The sequence below is a fragment of the Mustela nivalis genome, assembly GCF_964662115.1.
Source record: "Mustela nivalis genome assembly, chromosome: 10".
Classification (NCBI taxonomy): Eukaryota; Metazoa; Chordata; class Mammalia; order Carnivora; family Mustelidae; genus Mustela; species Mustela nivalis.
The window spans coordinates 33,070,664-33,083,724 of record NC_139029.1 but is presented as its reverse complement, the minus strand read 5'-3'; the positions used below and the strand labels follow the sequence as shown (position 1 = coordinate 33,083,724).

Here is a 13,061-nt window from a genome sequence, read left to right as displayed (position 1 = left end):
GACACAACCCACATCACCTTGTCCTGAGTGGGGCTCCTGGGAAGGCTCTGCTCAGATTCACAGATGGATGTGATCTTGGGGAGGATGTCTGGAGGGAGTGGGGAGTAGAAGGATGCACCGAGTAACCCAAGGGAGAGTTTGGTTCCTGTGCGGGTGTGCGCACTTGAGGGTCTATGTATCTGGCAGCGAGGGACTTTAGAAGTGAGTGCCTGGGGGTGATGGGCATGTGGGTACAGGTGTAGAAGGGTAGCGGGTGTGAGGATCCAGACCACACGAGTAGGAACACAGATTGCTGAAGGACCCTGTGTTCTCTGAGTGGCTTTCACATCTGCTGGCTGTGGCTGAGGGGTACCTCAGATGGCAGGAGTTGGAGGGAGCTTGTGAGACTGTGCCCTGGGACTGTGCCTGTGGGGGTTCCTTGAGGCTGGTGGTCACTTCTGAAGGTTCAGCTCTGCAGGGTGTGTGACAGTACCTGGGGGAGACATGCCAGGGTTCTCAGCAGGGGCAGCAGGGGGAGAGCCCAGGCTGAAGGAGAACAGTTTTAATTAACCGTTTTTAATATCATTTTGGACTTTGGCTGATATGTGAAGGCCCCGCTGGAAGCAGCATTTGTAAAAATTAAATCCCTCTTATTAGGAGCTTGGCAGACCCATGTGCACGTGCTGCCCCCTTCCTCCCGCCTGTGCCCCCCTGAGGAAGTACTGGATGAGGCCATGTCACGGCAGCAATTGGTTATCATGCCTTATCTGGGAGTATGAAACTGTGCGCGTGACACCCGCGGCCACGCTGGAGACGCCAATTCATCTCGCCCTCGCTCTGACAAGCTAGGCTGCCCTTCCTGAAAGGCATCCGTCAGGCGGGACTGGGGCTGCTGCCTCGCCTGTTACCTCTGCTTCCCTGCCTGGGTTTTCGGCTTGCCCTCGTCCAGCCAGGCTCAACCCGGTCCGCCACCCCCCTTCCACATGTCCCAGTCTAGGGGAGATCTTGGGGAGTCATAATTATTATAATAATCTAATCACGGTGACGCGTCGGGGCAAGCGTTATCTGAAGTGGTCTTCCCGCTGAGCTGCGATAAGACCCGGGGTGACGGGAAGATAACGGAGCTGCCCTGTCCCCAAGCCGCGAACAGAGCAGAGGGGCCTCCCCAGCCCGCTGCCCGCCCGCCGCTTTAAGCCGGGAAGCGGCAGCACCTGCTAATGCAAGTGTTTAATATTTGATGGGCTGGGATAAAGCAGGATCACCTTCGAATTGAATTGAGTGTCAGCCGAGAATCTATTACTGAAATTCGGGTGTGATTTGACAGCAAAGTAGACGATGTTATTCTTCACTAGTTACTGCAATCTTCTCCCCGACATCACTTAAATATTTTTTTCTTTGCTTGAGTAAACACACATTATCCTTCTTTTTTCCCCCTTCCTTCCCTTTTTCCTTTTTAGAGGGGGAAAAAAAACCCATCCAGCTCGCCTTCTCCAGGCTGATAGGGTAGATTGTTATTTCTTTATTTGTCCTATTAAATGGAATTTCTGATCGTTTAATCCGGCCTTTGTAAGTGATTTTAAAGTACTTGAAAGCCGGCCCGCCACTGCTCTCTGGCCCACTGCGCTCCAGCCATGGCCCTGACCAGGCTCAGCAGCTCATCCAACTGTGCACCACCCACCAGCTACTTCCCTCGCTGCCTGCCTTCCCCCAGCTCTGTCATGGCCACAAGCCAGTGTTCTCTCCCCTGCCCTTGAGCCTCACATTCAGCCCCTGATTTGGGGGTCCAGCTGTTGCCTGGAAAAGTGGGGAAGGGTTGGCTGGGACGTTGAATTGTGGCTGGTACCTCTGTGGTCAAGGAAAGCGGCTCCAGATGGCGCTCAGGTTGAAGGACTCTCAGAACCAGAGCTTGGTTCCTGCAGCTGGGAAGGAGGGGTACCAGCCCCTTGGCCTCAGCACGGACTCTGTGTCCAGCCTCCTGTCTTTGGTTTTTGACCCCGTGTTAGGCCCTCCTTGCTGTGAAGGAGTCTCTAGTGGGATGGGGACCTCCAGGCCGGGGCGTGGGTGGGGACACCGCAGTGCCTGTCTGAATGTGGCCGCAGTCCCCTTAGTTCGCCTCATGGTCTCTGCACTGAGCTTCTGGGAACTCCCCCAGGCCACACTCCTGTTGACCATATCCCATATGCTTCCTGCCACTGGGAGCAGGGTAGCCTGGGGTTCCAGGACTTAAAAGGTGAGGGGATGGGTAATGTCTGAAGGCCAGCCAGCTACACTAGCCCCCTGGTAGAAGCCCAGGACGTCGCTAGCAGGTGGAGCAGGAATTCAGTTCACACTAGGCCACTTAATAACATTCTGACCCTTGCAATTCTCTTCTTTCTGGGCCTCAGTTTCCTCATCTGTGATGTCAAGTCTGTTGTGCCTGTAAGGGATTGTGAAAGAAAAGTGCCATCCCTCGTCCTGCCATGTACCGCCCCCACACCATGGAGGTTGGTGGCAGCCAGGTGGCGCGAGAGGGGATGGTGGGGGGGCAATGAAGTGCTAGGGGCCTGAGCAGATCGATGCCCCCAGCACTTCCTTCCCCAACCCCAGGAAAACAATTAAGTACAGATCGATGGGTGGCCGCTTTGAATATGCATAAGTGAGCACTTGACCTTCAGCAGAGATCTGTTCCCCCTACCACACACACATTCTGGTGTGCACGCACACACACAAACACACACACACACACACACACACTCTCTCTCTCTTCATGTGTTCCCCTCACAGCTGCTTGAGTCGACCAGGTGACCTTAGCCCTCCTCTGTTGAGTCCATGCATGGCATTCAGCCTTCTACAGCCTGGCCTGCCTCTCAGTCTAAAGCAAACAGACCAAGGGCAGGTGGTCAGCCCCCTCCTGCTTCAGTTTTCCTATACAAAGTGCAGTTTGCATATGTTGGTCTCCAAGTACTTCCTGACACCAGGCTTTGTGACCAGCAGTACTGTGGAGAGGGGCCCAGCACAGTGCTGGGTACCCTAGGAGGGTTATCTAACAGGGCTGCCTGGTGAAGGGGGTGCCCTGATGACATGATGGTCCTGAGGAGGGTCTTAGTAAATGGGAGCTCTCTAGAGGAGCCTGGCAAGGGGGTATCCGTTGGGGGCTGGAGGTGTCTGATGGGGAGATGCCTAGGACAAAAGGACCCCTGAAAGAGGAAGGGATTTTCTGGTGGGGGCCCTGGTGGAAAGGGGACCTAGTGTAGAGACTCTCGTGAAATGACATAATGAGAGTAAGCCCTTAGGGGGAAGATTTGGCTGGAGGGTGGAGGTGGTGAGTCCTGGGGGTCAGGGCCTCTGTTAACCATTCTTGCCTCCTGTCTTCCAGGCTTACAGCTTCGCCATGGGCTGCTGGCCCAAGAATGGACTTCTAGACATGAACAAGGGCCTCAGCCTTCAACACATAGGCCGGCCCCACAGCGGCATTGGTCAGTCCCTCCACATATACCCCCCTGGCAGCTCAGTCAGCCCCCTGCCCGCATGCCCCAGTCCCCTGGCACACAGAGGGGTTCTGTGGCTCATCGTGTGCTCTAATGGGGTGCTTTCCGTAGCTGGGGGGAGTGGGGAAGGAGGGTGGTGTACCAGAAAATGGAACCAGACCACTGGAAAAGATCTCTCAAAACACTGTTTAGGAGGAGATTGGGGTCTGGGCTTTGGGTGGGTTACAGGTGGCCTTGGATTCAGGGAAAGATGCCCCCAAACCTGCCTGCATCTCTGGTGGGTGATGTCCTTAGAGGGGTGGGCACATGTCAGCTTCCCCACCCCCGTGGAGCTAGAGGAGGCTGTTTAATATTGTTTCAAGTCTGTGGCTACTAAACTGGGCGATCAATGGGAGTTAAGGAGATGAATTATTTAAACCTCACCAGCTTTTAATTAGTCGGGGTCCTTCTGACCGATGGCTCCATCCACAGGGTATTGACTCCCCCGCAGGAGCAGCAGCCTCCATTGAGCGGTGCCTGGGTTGGGAGGGGCCACTTGGGGTACCAGGTGGGGGTGCATCCTCAGAGGGATCCCTGCTTGGAGGGGGCTGGAGTGGCTGTGGTTCTAGGCATTGGAGGCTCTGCTAACTTCGGATATATCAGTATTGGGCGGGGGTGCAAGTGAGTGTAATGATATATCTGGGTTGATTTTCCTGAGGGCATTGGTCTGTATATGGAAGCGACCATCAACCTGTATGTGTCTCCACCCGAAAGTGTGTCTGTTCATTTCTGTGTATCTGATTTTCTGTGTGTGAGCACACGTCATGCAAATGCTTTCAGGCGGGGTACTTGACAAGCACAGGCTTTTGTTCCTGTGGGGAGGAGCAGGGGGTGGGGGTGGTACTCCGGGGAGGTGGTATATTCATAACCTATGTACCTGTAGGGAGCTATGGTGACAGAGGCACCAGCAAGATACACCAAAAGGACCTAGTCACCTGTCACAAACTAGCCCTTCATCCTTTGCACGGAGATCACTGGTACCTAGTGGGTGCTGGGCATGCTGAGTGGAGACGCTTGTCCTCAAGGAGGTCATATCCTAGGATGAGATGGAGACTGAACTGGATACTAAGGGCTGTAATAGGAGCCCTCCCTGTCCCAAGGGAGGATTCCCCTGTCTTCAGGGACCAAAGTGACTTCTGCTAATTTATGTACATCTCACTGATTTCAGGGATGCCATGTATCATTCTTGTTGGAATACCCCAAGGCCCCTCTGGGGTCCAGGGTGGGGGGAAAGAGGAATCAGTCAACAGCTCTAAGGAATTAGGGGTACCCCACAGCAGCTACTATTCCCTTCCATAGGAGTTATCTCATACAACCTGGAGGAGACCCCAAACCTAGCAAGGTCATATGTATGGGAGCTCAGCAGGGAGTTTCCTAGAGAAGAAAGACTTCTGAGTCAGGAGACCCTTGCAGGATGATCAGGAGTCAGCACGCACTGCCAGTAGCTGAGTCTCGCTGCTATAGGGATCATGGGGCTGGGTCGGCCCTGTGTCTGCGGAGGTGCCCCAGGGTGTGTTTGTAAGAGGAAGAGCTTCCTCCTCCCTCTCTGTTAGGACTCCTGAGGTGTTCCATCTCTAGGGAAGAAGGTTTTTCCATCTGGCTGGGCCACAGGGGGCAGCCCACGGTTACAAGTTACAAGTAGAACTACAAGTAGTTCTGGCTCTGCCACCCAGAGCCCTGTGACCTCAGACAAGGGACAGTGCCAGTGCCTCTCAGGGCTGTTGGGGAGGTTCTGTGAAGCTGCCTGTCTAAAGGGCTGTGCTGTGCCTGGCCCGGCACACAGTAGGTGCTCAAGCAACTCCCCGCCCCCCCTGTTGCCCTGCCAGCACCGTGGCCTCCCCAGGGCCTGTGGGGTTCCTTGCACTGGGTCTTTGTATCTCTTGAGCACAGAGGGCTGCCCTGCCAGCTCCCAGCTGGCTCCGAGGTGTGGGTGAGGGTGTTTGGAGGGGAGGGAGGATGCAGGGCATTAATTGGGCTGGGAGAGGCGGGGAGGGGAGGCCTTGGTTTTGAGCAGTGAGGTTAATGGCCCTCGCGCCAAAGAGACAGCTTTAATGAGCTTCAGCTGGCGGTGCCCCGAGTTACTGTGCGTGCTAAAAGGGTCGCGCTGTAAGAGTTTGATGTGGACTGTTTCCCAGCCCTGGGGTCAAGGGTCAGCTCCTGTCACTGGCCACTCAGGCTGGTCTTCAGTGACATAGTGCTAATTAACTGCGTGAGGAGCTGCCAGCCTGAAGGGGGGAGTGGTATGCATATGGGGGGGGGCGGCATTGGTGATGGGGACCAAGGGTTCCACAGATCCCACAGCTTAGCCATCTCTGGGATCCGCTTGGCTCTCCCATGATGCAATGTGGGGGTGGGTAGACAGTTTCTCTGTGTGCAAATCACTGATGATCCTAGGACCTACTTGAGCCTTTTTCTAAGGTATGGGTGGCAGGGGCAGTTTGTGGGCCTACCTGGGTGGGCTGAGCGCCTGGTTTCGTGGTGCTGAGAGAGCAAGGGGCAGGTGTGCTAGAGGTTTGGGCGGCCGGCCCAGGGCTGGACGGTAGGCTATAGAAGGGGAGAGGGCGCGCTGGGATGAATGTGCATGGCTGAACTGTTTTCAGGGGAGCCGGGGGGCATCCTGGCAGAGCAGTGCCCTGGTCATAGTTGGGCTGCAATTCGAGCAGTCTGAGAGGTTTCACGGGGAGGACTAGCAAGAAGAAACTGCAGAGGGGGTGGTTTTATAAGGTTCATGGAGGCGATGGTTAATTCAGAGCCAGCAGGAGCCGTGGGAATGGAGGCAGAAGACCCATCAGTGAATGTTTACCTTGCACCTGTTATATGTCTCAAGAGAGGTGGTGGAGCTCCAGGCAGACAGGGTTGTCAGGGGCTGTCAGCATGGCCTCTGAGTCAGGAGAGAGACATGTCCTTCTCAGTTGGTGGATTTGGCCTTGCGAGCCCCATGAACAGCATGGTGTAGAGCGGGGTGTGGGTGAAGAGGGACCACATGTGGGGGACTGCTGACGCCTGGCAGTCCGCGGACTCCGTCTGCACCCTTGCTGTGGACCAAAGGCTTCAGGGCAGGGCGGCCTGCGCAGGTGGCTTCGGAGCACTGTGCAGTGCTTCTCGTGTTTCTGCAAAGGGTCAGCAAGTATTTGGGGGTGCTCTTTATTAACTAATGTAATTTTCACATCAGTTTTATGGAAGGCAGGCATTAGCATTCCCGTTTTATAGACTAGGAAGTTGAGGTCACAGCTGGTTGAATTGAAGAGCAGGGCTCAAACCCAGGTCCGTCTGAGTGCAGGTTCTGTGTTCTTACTGCTGTGCTGAACTAGGAGGCACCTTTTTGGTGTTGGGCTTTGTGCTACCAACAGAGACATGAGGAAGAATACAAGCTCACTTCCCTCATTTTCCTCAATCAGTGTGAACAGACAGGCCTTGACAAGGGACAAAGCCTTGTCAAGGAAGAAAGGAAAGGAGGCATTGCCACCCTTTCACGCCTGCTACAGTTGCCCTCAGAGCCAGAGCCCAGCAACTCTTGGCTTCTGACCTCTTTCTGGCTCTGACAGTTCTTACTCTGATTTGTTTGCTCTCCACCTCATTGACCAGGAAAATCCTGCCCGTTTTCCAGGGGCCACCTCTTCTGGGAATCTTGTCTGGACTTCCCAGTGTGTATGTACAAAATACATCCTTGGACCGCACTCACAGTTTGTCAGAGGTGATGTTCAGGCCCTCCATACTTGATATCTCTAACAGCAGGTCCCAAAAATCTGCACAGGAAACGTCAGTAAAATCTCACCTGTTTTTGGGACATGGAGGCCCCACAGACTACTGATTTCAGCTGACTAGGAGAGTAACTGGAAACGTCCTGATGCCGACTGGGTGGTCCTGCCCTGTTCCTTAGCTCCTCTGCTCAGGGCCCGAGGAGGGTCCCTCTGAGGCTCATGGTAAGGAGGAACAGCCAGACACCAAGTACACTCTGAGGAGGTCGTTGCCCAGCGTGGTTTGGCAAAAAGAGCTGGGCTGGCAGGAGGCAAGGTGGGAACCTGGCCCCAGGGGGGCAGTACTGGCCTGTGGTCTCCCCTGAAGGAGTAGGGTGTCTATCAAGAGTCCAGTCAGAGCGCATTAGCTGTGTGACACGGATCTCATTAGCTCCCGTGAGAGGTGTCACTGCAGGAGAATCGTCGGCTCAGGGAGATGCTTGTACCAAAAGGAAGAAAGGACAGTGACAGCCTTTTCTCTGCCGCCTCTGCCGCCACGCTCCCTGGGCCGCCCGCCCTCCTCCTCGTGGGGGTGTGGGGGTGCTGGCTAATGAGCTCGTCTACAGTACAGCTTTGCTTTCCCCTCCTTGAAGTTCCCCTGGTCCCTCTGAAGACCTCAGGCCCGGGATTAGCACACACCAAACGCCAGCCCCCCTCTTGCCCAGCAGGGAGTTCCTTCTGATCACCCTGCTCTGCTGCCATCGGCAAGGGAAAGGAGGTGGGGCCAAGACAGAGCCACTGTGGCTGTCAGGGAGGGGGTTTTCACCCTTGGAAGGCTGAGGCCCCTCTTCCTCTCTTGACAGAGTGACCATGTCCACTTCTCTGCAGTGGGTTCTTTCTTTCCAGAGTTGCGGTCTTATCTTCCCCTCCCCCTTACCATTGACATCTATCCAGGCAGTGCCCCGTCCCTATGGGGCACCCTTCTCCCAAGGCACGGAAGAATGTGGGGACAGTGGCCGAGGGTTGAGCGGGTAGCATTTAGATCTGGTCTGATCTAAGGCTTTCTGGCTGAGGTAAGGGCCTTCAGAATCAGCTAAAAACCAGTCTGGGCTTTGGAAGACCTGAGGGTGGTGAGTATTGATATAAGGCCCCTGCAGACCTAATAGCCCTCTCCCTGGCTATCCCAGAGAGGCAGAAAGGTGCTGCTCAGGCCACCCCCGAGTCCCTCTTCTTTGGCCGTCTTCAGGTTGGGTTTAGGAGGGGGCAGAGAGAGCTTGAGTATGTGCTTCCTTGGCTCCACCCTCAACCCCCACTTCATCTGCTTGTTTCTGGTGTGGCCCAGAGAAAATGAGCAGCTGAGGGATGGGTGGCTATGGGAAGAGATAGCTCTCTAGGCATCGATGGGCTCCACTGGCCTGCCTGGAGGCAGTGTCCCCCTGGAGGGGTACTCCTTCCTTCCTGAGCTGGTGCCCTCAGAGCCCCGGGGAGTCTGAGGAATGGGTCCTTGCCAGACACCAGGCTCTGGTCTTCAGTAGCAACCGCAGGTGGAAAAATGGCTGGACAGATGGACAAGTAGACTGCCGGATGGATGGGGGAAGGTTCTGGTATATTTGTGTGTATGTGTTGTGTGTGTGTGATGCACTGGGAAGTATAATCTTTGTTTCCCTACCTTCCTAGCCCCAGGCCCGGCCTGGCCTCCCCTTGTCTCTCTCTGTATCTCCTGTCAAACCGTCGCACACGTAAATGACAAAGAAATCAGAAAGACAGATCAATGCCGGCCAAATTAGCACTTGCAGATAGACTGTGCGGGGATGTCAGCGCCCTGACCCCCAGTGATCTTGCAGCCTCCGCTGCTGATATTATGCAAATTGCATCCATCTGGCAGGACCTGCGTGCTGGCGGCTCCTACTCAGAGGAGTAATGGGCTGGGGGTGGGCGGGAGTGTTGGAGCAAGAGTCGGTGGAGTGAGTGTGTGCGTGTATGTGCATGTGTGAGCATGTGTTTGAGTGTGTGTGAGGGTGTGTGGTGCCCACTGAGCACTGGGCGGTGATGGAGTGATTGACAGGGCAGATAAGGGGCTGCATTGGATTCCTTTGGGCTGGGGGATTAGGAGCAGCCACAGATGGGAGATAACTGGACTTCATTTCAGTTTATTTTCCTCCTTATCCCCGCTCCCCACCTTCACTCCCCGAAAAACACAATCTCTCTAGTTTGCGTTTTCATCAATATTTGCAAGTCATTACCACTGGTTTAAGGTGAGAGACAATGTCAGGGCCCAGACCAGGCCAGCCCCTCCCCTGATTGCATCCAGGTCTGGTACCCTGGAAATGAGCGCCATGTGTAGCCAGACCGCCTTCATTCTGGTGGTGTTCATGGCATGCCTCCTCCCAGGCTCTCAATACTCCTGGGTGGGGCCACGCTTCATGGACCAGCCCCAGACCCACTTAGCTGACCTATTGTCCCCCAACAGTCCTTAAACTGGGCCCTGACCTTGCCACCTGAAGCCTCTGTGTGACATCCCTGCCCCCAAGCATCCAGCATCGGGTGCTTCTGCCCCTGGTATTAGCCCCTTGCCCACAGTTCCTCCTTGACACCTTGTGACCAGGGCCCAGACCCCACCTGGGCACAGTGGGGCTTTGGCCTGTAGATGGGGCAACTTGATCTAAATCGCCTTCCAACACCAGTACGCCACATTTACTGAGCACCTGATGTAGTACAGAGGAGTTCCCAGCTGTCATCTTATTCCCAAATCCTGTGAGCTAAGAGCTGTCCGCGCTAGCATATGTGAGCACACTGGAGCTCAGGAAGGTTCCCGTTCACCCCAGGCAGCAGAGCAGGGATGTGGGAGAGCCAGAATTTAAGCATGTATCTAAGGCCAGAGCTCGAAACCACCAAGTTCAGTGGCTTCCCTGCTGTGGCAGCAGACCCAGACACTCCACACATCAGCATGCCTGGGCCTGTGGAAGGGAGCCACCCTTGTAGAGTGGGCAGACACGTTCCTTCCGCTCCCAGCCTCTGAACACAGACCCTGACCCAGACCAGAACCCCTGCCGGGCTGAACCAGACCAAAAGGGACAGGATTCAAACACATGCCGCCCTCAGGAGCAGTGTGTCTGAGACAGTCGGGCTGTAGCAAGAAGGACGCACAGAGGACAGAACGCACCCAGCGGCTGAGCCAGTTCCAGGATATGTCACCGCATGTGGCATCGAGGCCCCTGCAGCTCAAGAAGAGGGGCTGAACATCTCGGTCCAGGCAGCTGTGGTGGCGGAGGGTAGAGCTGTCCCAGGGGCCCCTCCAAAACTGGGTCCCCACTGTACCCTCCCACCAGGCAGGGTTGGAAGCCGAGAGTGCTGGGGACATGTCCGGGGACACGTGTGCAAGGGGAGCTTGTCCTAATGAGGAGAACATGGCTGCTAGTTAGGCGAGGGGCGGGCGGGGAGCCGCAGAGCTGATTGAAGGCAGGGGCAGGGGTCAGACAATTAGGCCCAGATCCGGCCGTTTGATGTGAGTTCTGAGGCCTCAAAGCCTCCCTTCAGCCCGCTCCCTCCACTCCCTCCTCTCCCTCCTCTTTTCTTTCTTCTTCTGCCCAAAGGCAGGAAGGATGGAAACGCTTACTCTCACTGTTACTATTATTAAACTCTGCGGCAGGCCAGCCAGACCCCAGGACTCCTGCCCACAGGGGGCACCCCAGGCCCCCAGGAGGCTTCTTGGGCCCCAGGGGGCATCTGGCCAGAGGCCAAGACCAACCTGAGGGCAGGGATGAGCTGAGCTCCCAGCACAGGGTAACCTTGTTCCCTTTCTTGCTTCTGAGGCAGGAATGAATAGGGCTGCCCAGTGGAGATTTGGGCCTAGGGCTGCTTTGACCATCACCTCCTGCAACCACCTAGTTCTTGTCTGTTCTGTCTGGGGTTTGAGGGTGAGGGTGTGGTTCATTCACACGCATGCCCCATCACACAAATAGTTGTCTGCAGCAGTCATACCAAAACCCTGCTCTGCAAGGTAGAGCAACATAGAGCCACACAGCCCCACTGTACTGTCACACTCACACACCGAAGTAGAGTGTCTCTCCGACCCTCTACCCATGTCATAGTCACACATACCATCACAGGGACCCTCACTTTCATCACACCCAAGGTCTTGCACAAAACCCCTGTCTCGTGCAGCAGAGTCCTTGGAGCTGAGCCCCCCCCCGCCCCGAGTGTCTGGGAACAATAGTCAGATCCTGTGTCTGGGGTGGGTGGGAGCTGGGCCCTTCCAGTCCCCATCCTAGGAAATAAACCTAGAGAGCAGGTACTGACCAGAGAGTGGGAGGAAGCCAGATTGGGGGGGCAGTGGGGAGAGGGAGGGTGGGAGCAGAGATAAATGTTAGCTCATTTCTTCCGTAATTAGTTACTCCCTCATCCCCGCGTTGTAATTGTGAACAAGCTGTAATGTTTAATTAGTCTGTAAATGAAACCCCAATTTCATAATGGCCTGGCTGACAGGGCTAAGTGAGCAGGGGAGGAGGCAGCAGGGAGGTAATAGGAGGGGTCTGGGGGGAGTGTTGAGGGGGTTTCAGTGGGGAATGGCTTGCAGGATTACCTCCTCTTCAGCCCCAGCCTGGGTCTAGGGCTTGCCCTCCCCAACCCCCACCCCACACCAAGGTGCTCTCCTCCAGCCCTCCTTACAAGAGAAAAGAGGAGCAGGGAAGAGGCTGGCACCCTCCTTCCCCACTCCCTGTCTGCTCTCCAGTTCTCTGTGGGGTTACCACAGTCACAGCCAACCTATGTGCTTCTGGTTGGAGAAGCTGGCTCTGGGGCCCAGGCCTTGTGACTCCAGCAAGCACGATGCTGCCTCCCTCGGTCCAATTTTCTTCCTCCTCAGGTCAACCTCCTGAGAGGCCTTTGCCCCGCACCTGGACCTCAGGATCTGGTCCTCCACCTGAAGGAGGCAGTGTTGGCAGGGGATAGGCCCCTCCTTGTCCAGTCCTGCGGCTAGGCGGAATCCAGCACTTGTGCCAGGCTTGCACCCCAGCCAAGACCTTGCCCTCCGCGGGTCTCACCGCAGACTGTGAAAAGCTGGAGCTGCCGCAGGGGGGAGCCCCCGGCCCCACCGCCGGCTCATCGGTCTCCCTGTCTCCCCCACAACATCCTCACCGCCTGCACACGCCCCCGCCCCGCCTGCTGCAGCCATAAATCTCAATTTACGAGGGCGGCTCTGGTGGGGGAGGGAGGCAGTGCCGCTAATGACGGCTCCTCAGCCGGATTTTTCATGTTGCACAGTCATAAATTTTTAAGAACAGCATGGGCAGCACGTTAGCAAGTTATCGAGGCTGCCTCCGTGCTGGCTGCCTAGCTCCAAGAGATTGGAGAAGCAGGCAGGGTGGAGGCAGCATTTGGGGCAGGGGTGGGGCCCGGCAGCCCGACTGGTCTGCAGGCAAGGGTACTGTGGGGCCCAGCAGGCCAGCCAGCGTGAGCCTTTGCCCAGGGCCGGCTAGTTCTGCCCGAGCAGCCGGGAGCCAAGGACAGGCACAGGGTGGGAAGAGGCGCGTGGGCACACAGACCATGGCGTCGGGAGGTGCTGATGGATGCCTCTGCTCCAGGACTTGACACCATGATGTACAGGGAGCCTGGAGACATATGGATTTTCAAAGTGGCCACTTTGAATAGAATTACAAACCCTGACCATGTGCACAGTGAAACCTCTGCCCTGGCAGAGCTACATTTGGTTCAAAAATGAGGTGGGGCCATTTGGGGATCATTCTTGAGAACTAGGGTCCCTGGTGCCACCAAGGGATCCCTGGGGAAATGACCACAGAGGGGCAGACCTATGGATGTACTGGGGCCTAGATCCTAGAAACAGGATGTCCTTGTTCTAGTCAAGACTCACCACTTCCAGGTTGTGTGGTCCTGGATATGT

The 13,061-nt window shown here is 55.9% G+C and overlaps 1 protein-coding gene across 11 annotated transcripts in view; it reads left to right on the top strand.

Annotated features, from left to right (window-relative positions):
• Nucleotides 1-13,061, top strand: part of ERI3 (ERI1 exoribonuclease family member 3) — a 126,080-nt gene that overhangs the window by 97,599 nt on the left and 15,420 nt on the right. For 10 of the 11 annotated variants that reach the window (XM_082687325.1, XM_082687330.1, XM_082687322.1 and 7 more), the window contains one exon: nt 3,335-3,434. The exons of the other annotated variant lie outside the window; for it this stretch is intronic. In XM_082687325.1, the coding sequence (XP_082543451.1) occupies nt 3,335-3,434 (100 nt within the window). The remainder of the gene's footprint in view (nt 1-3,334; nt 3,435-13,061) is intronic. 11 annotated transcript variants of the gene reach the window in all.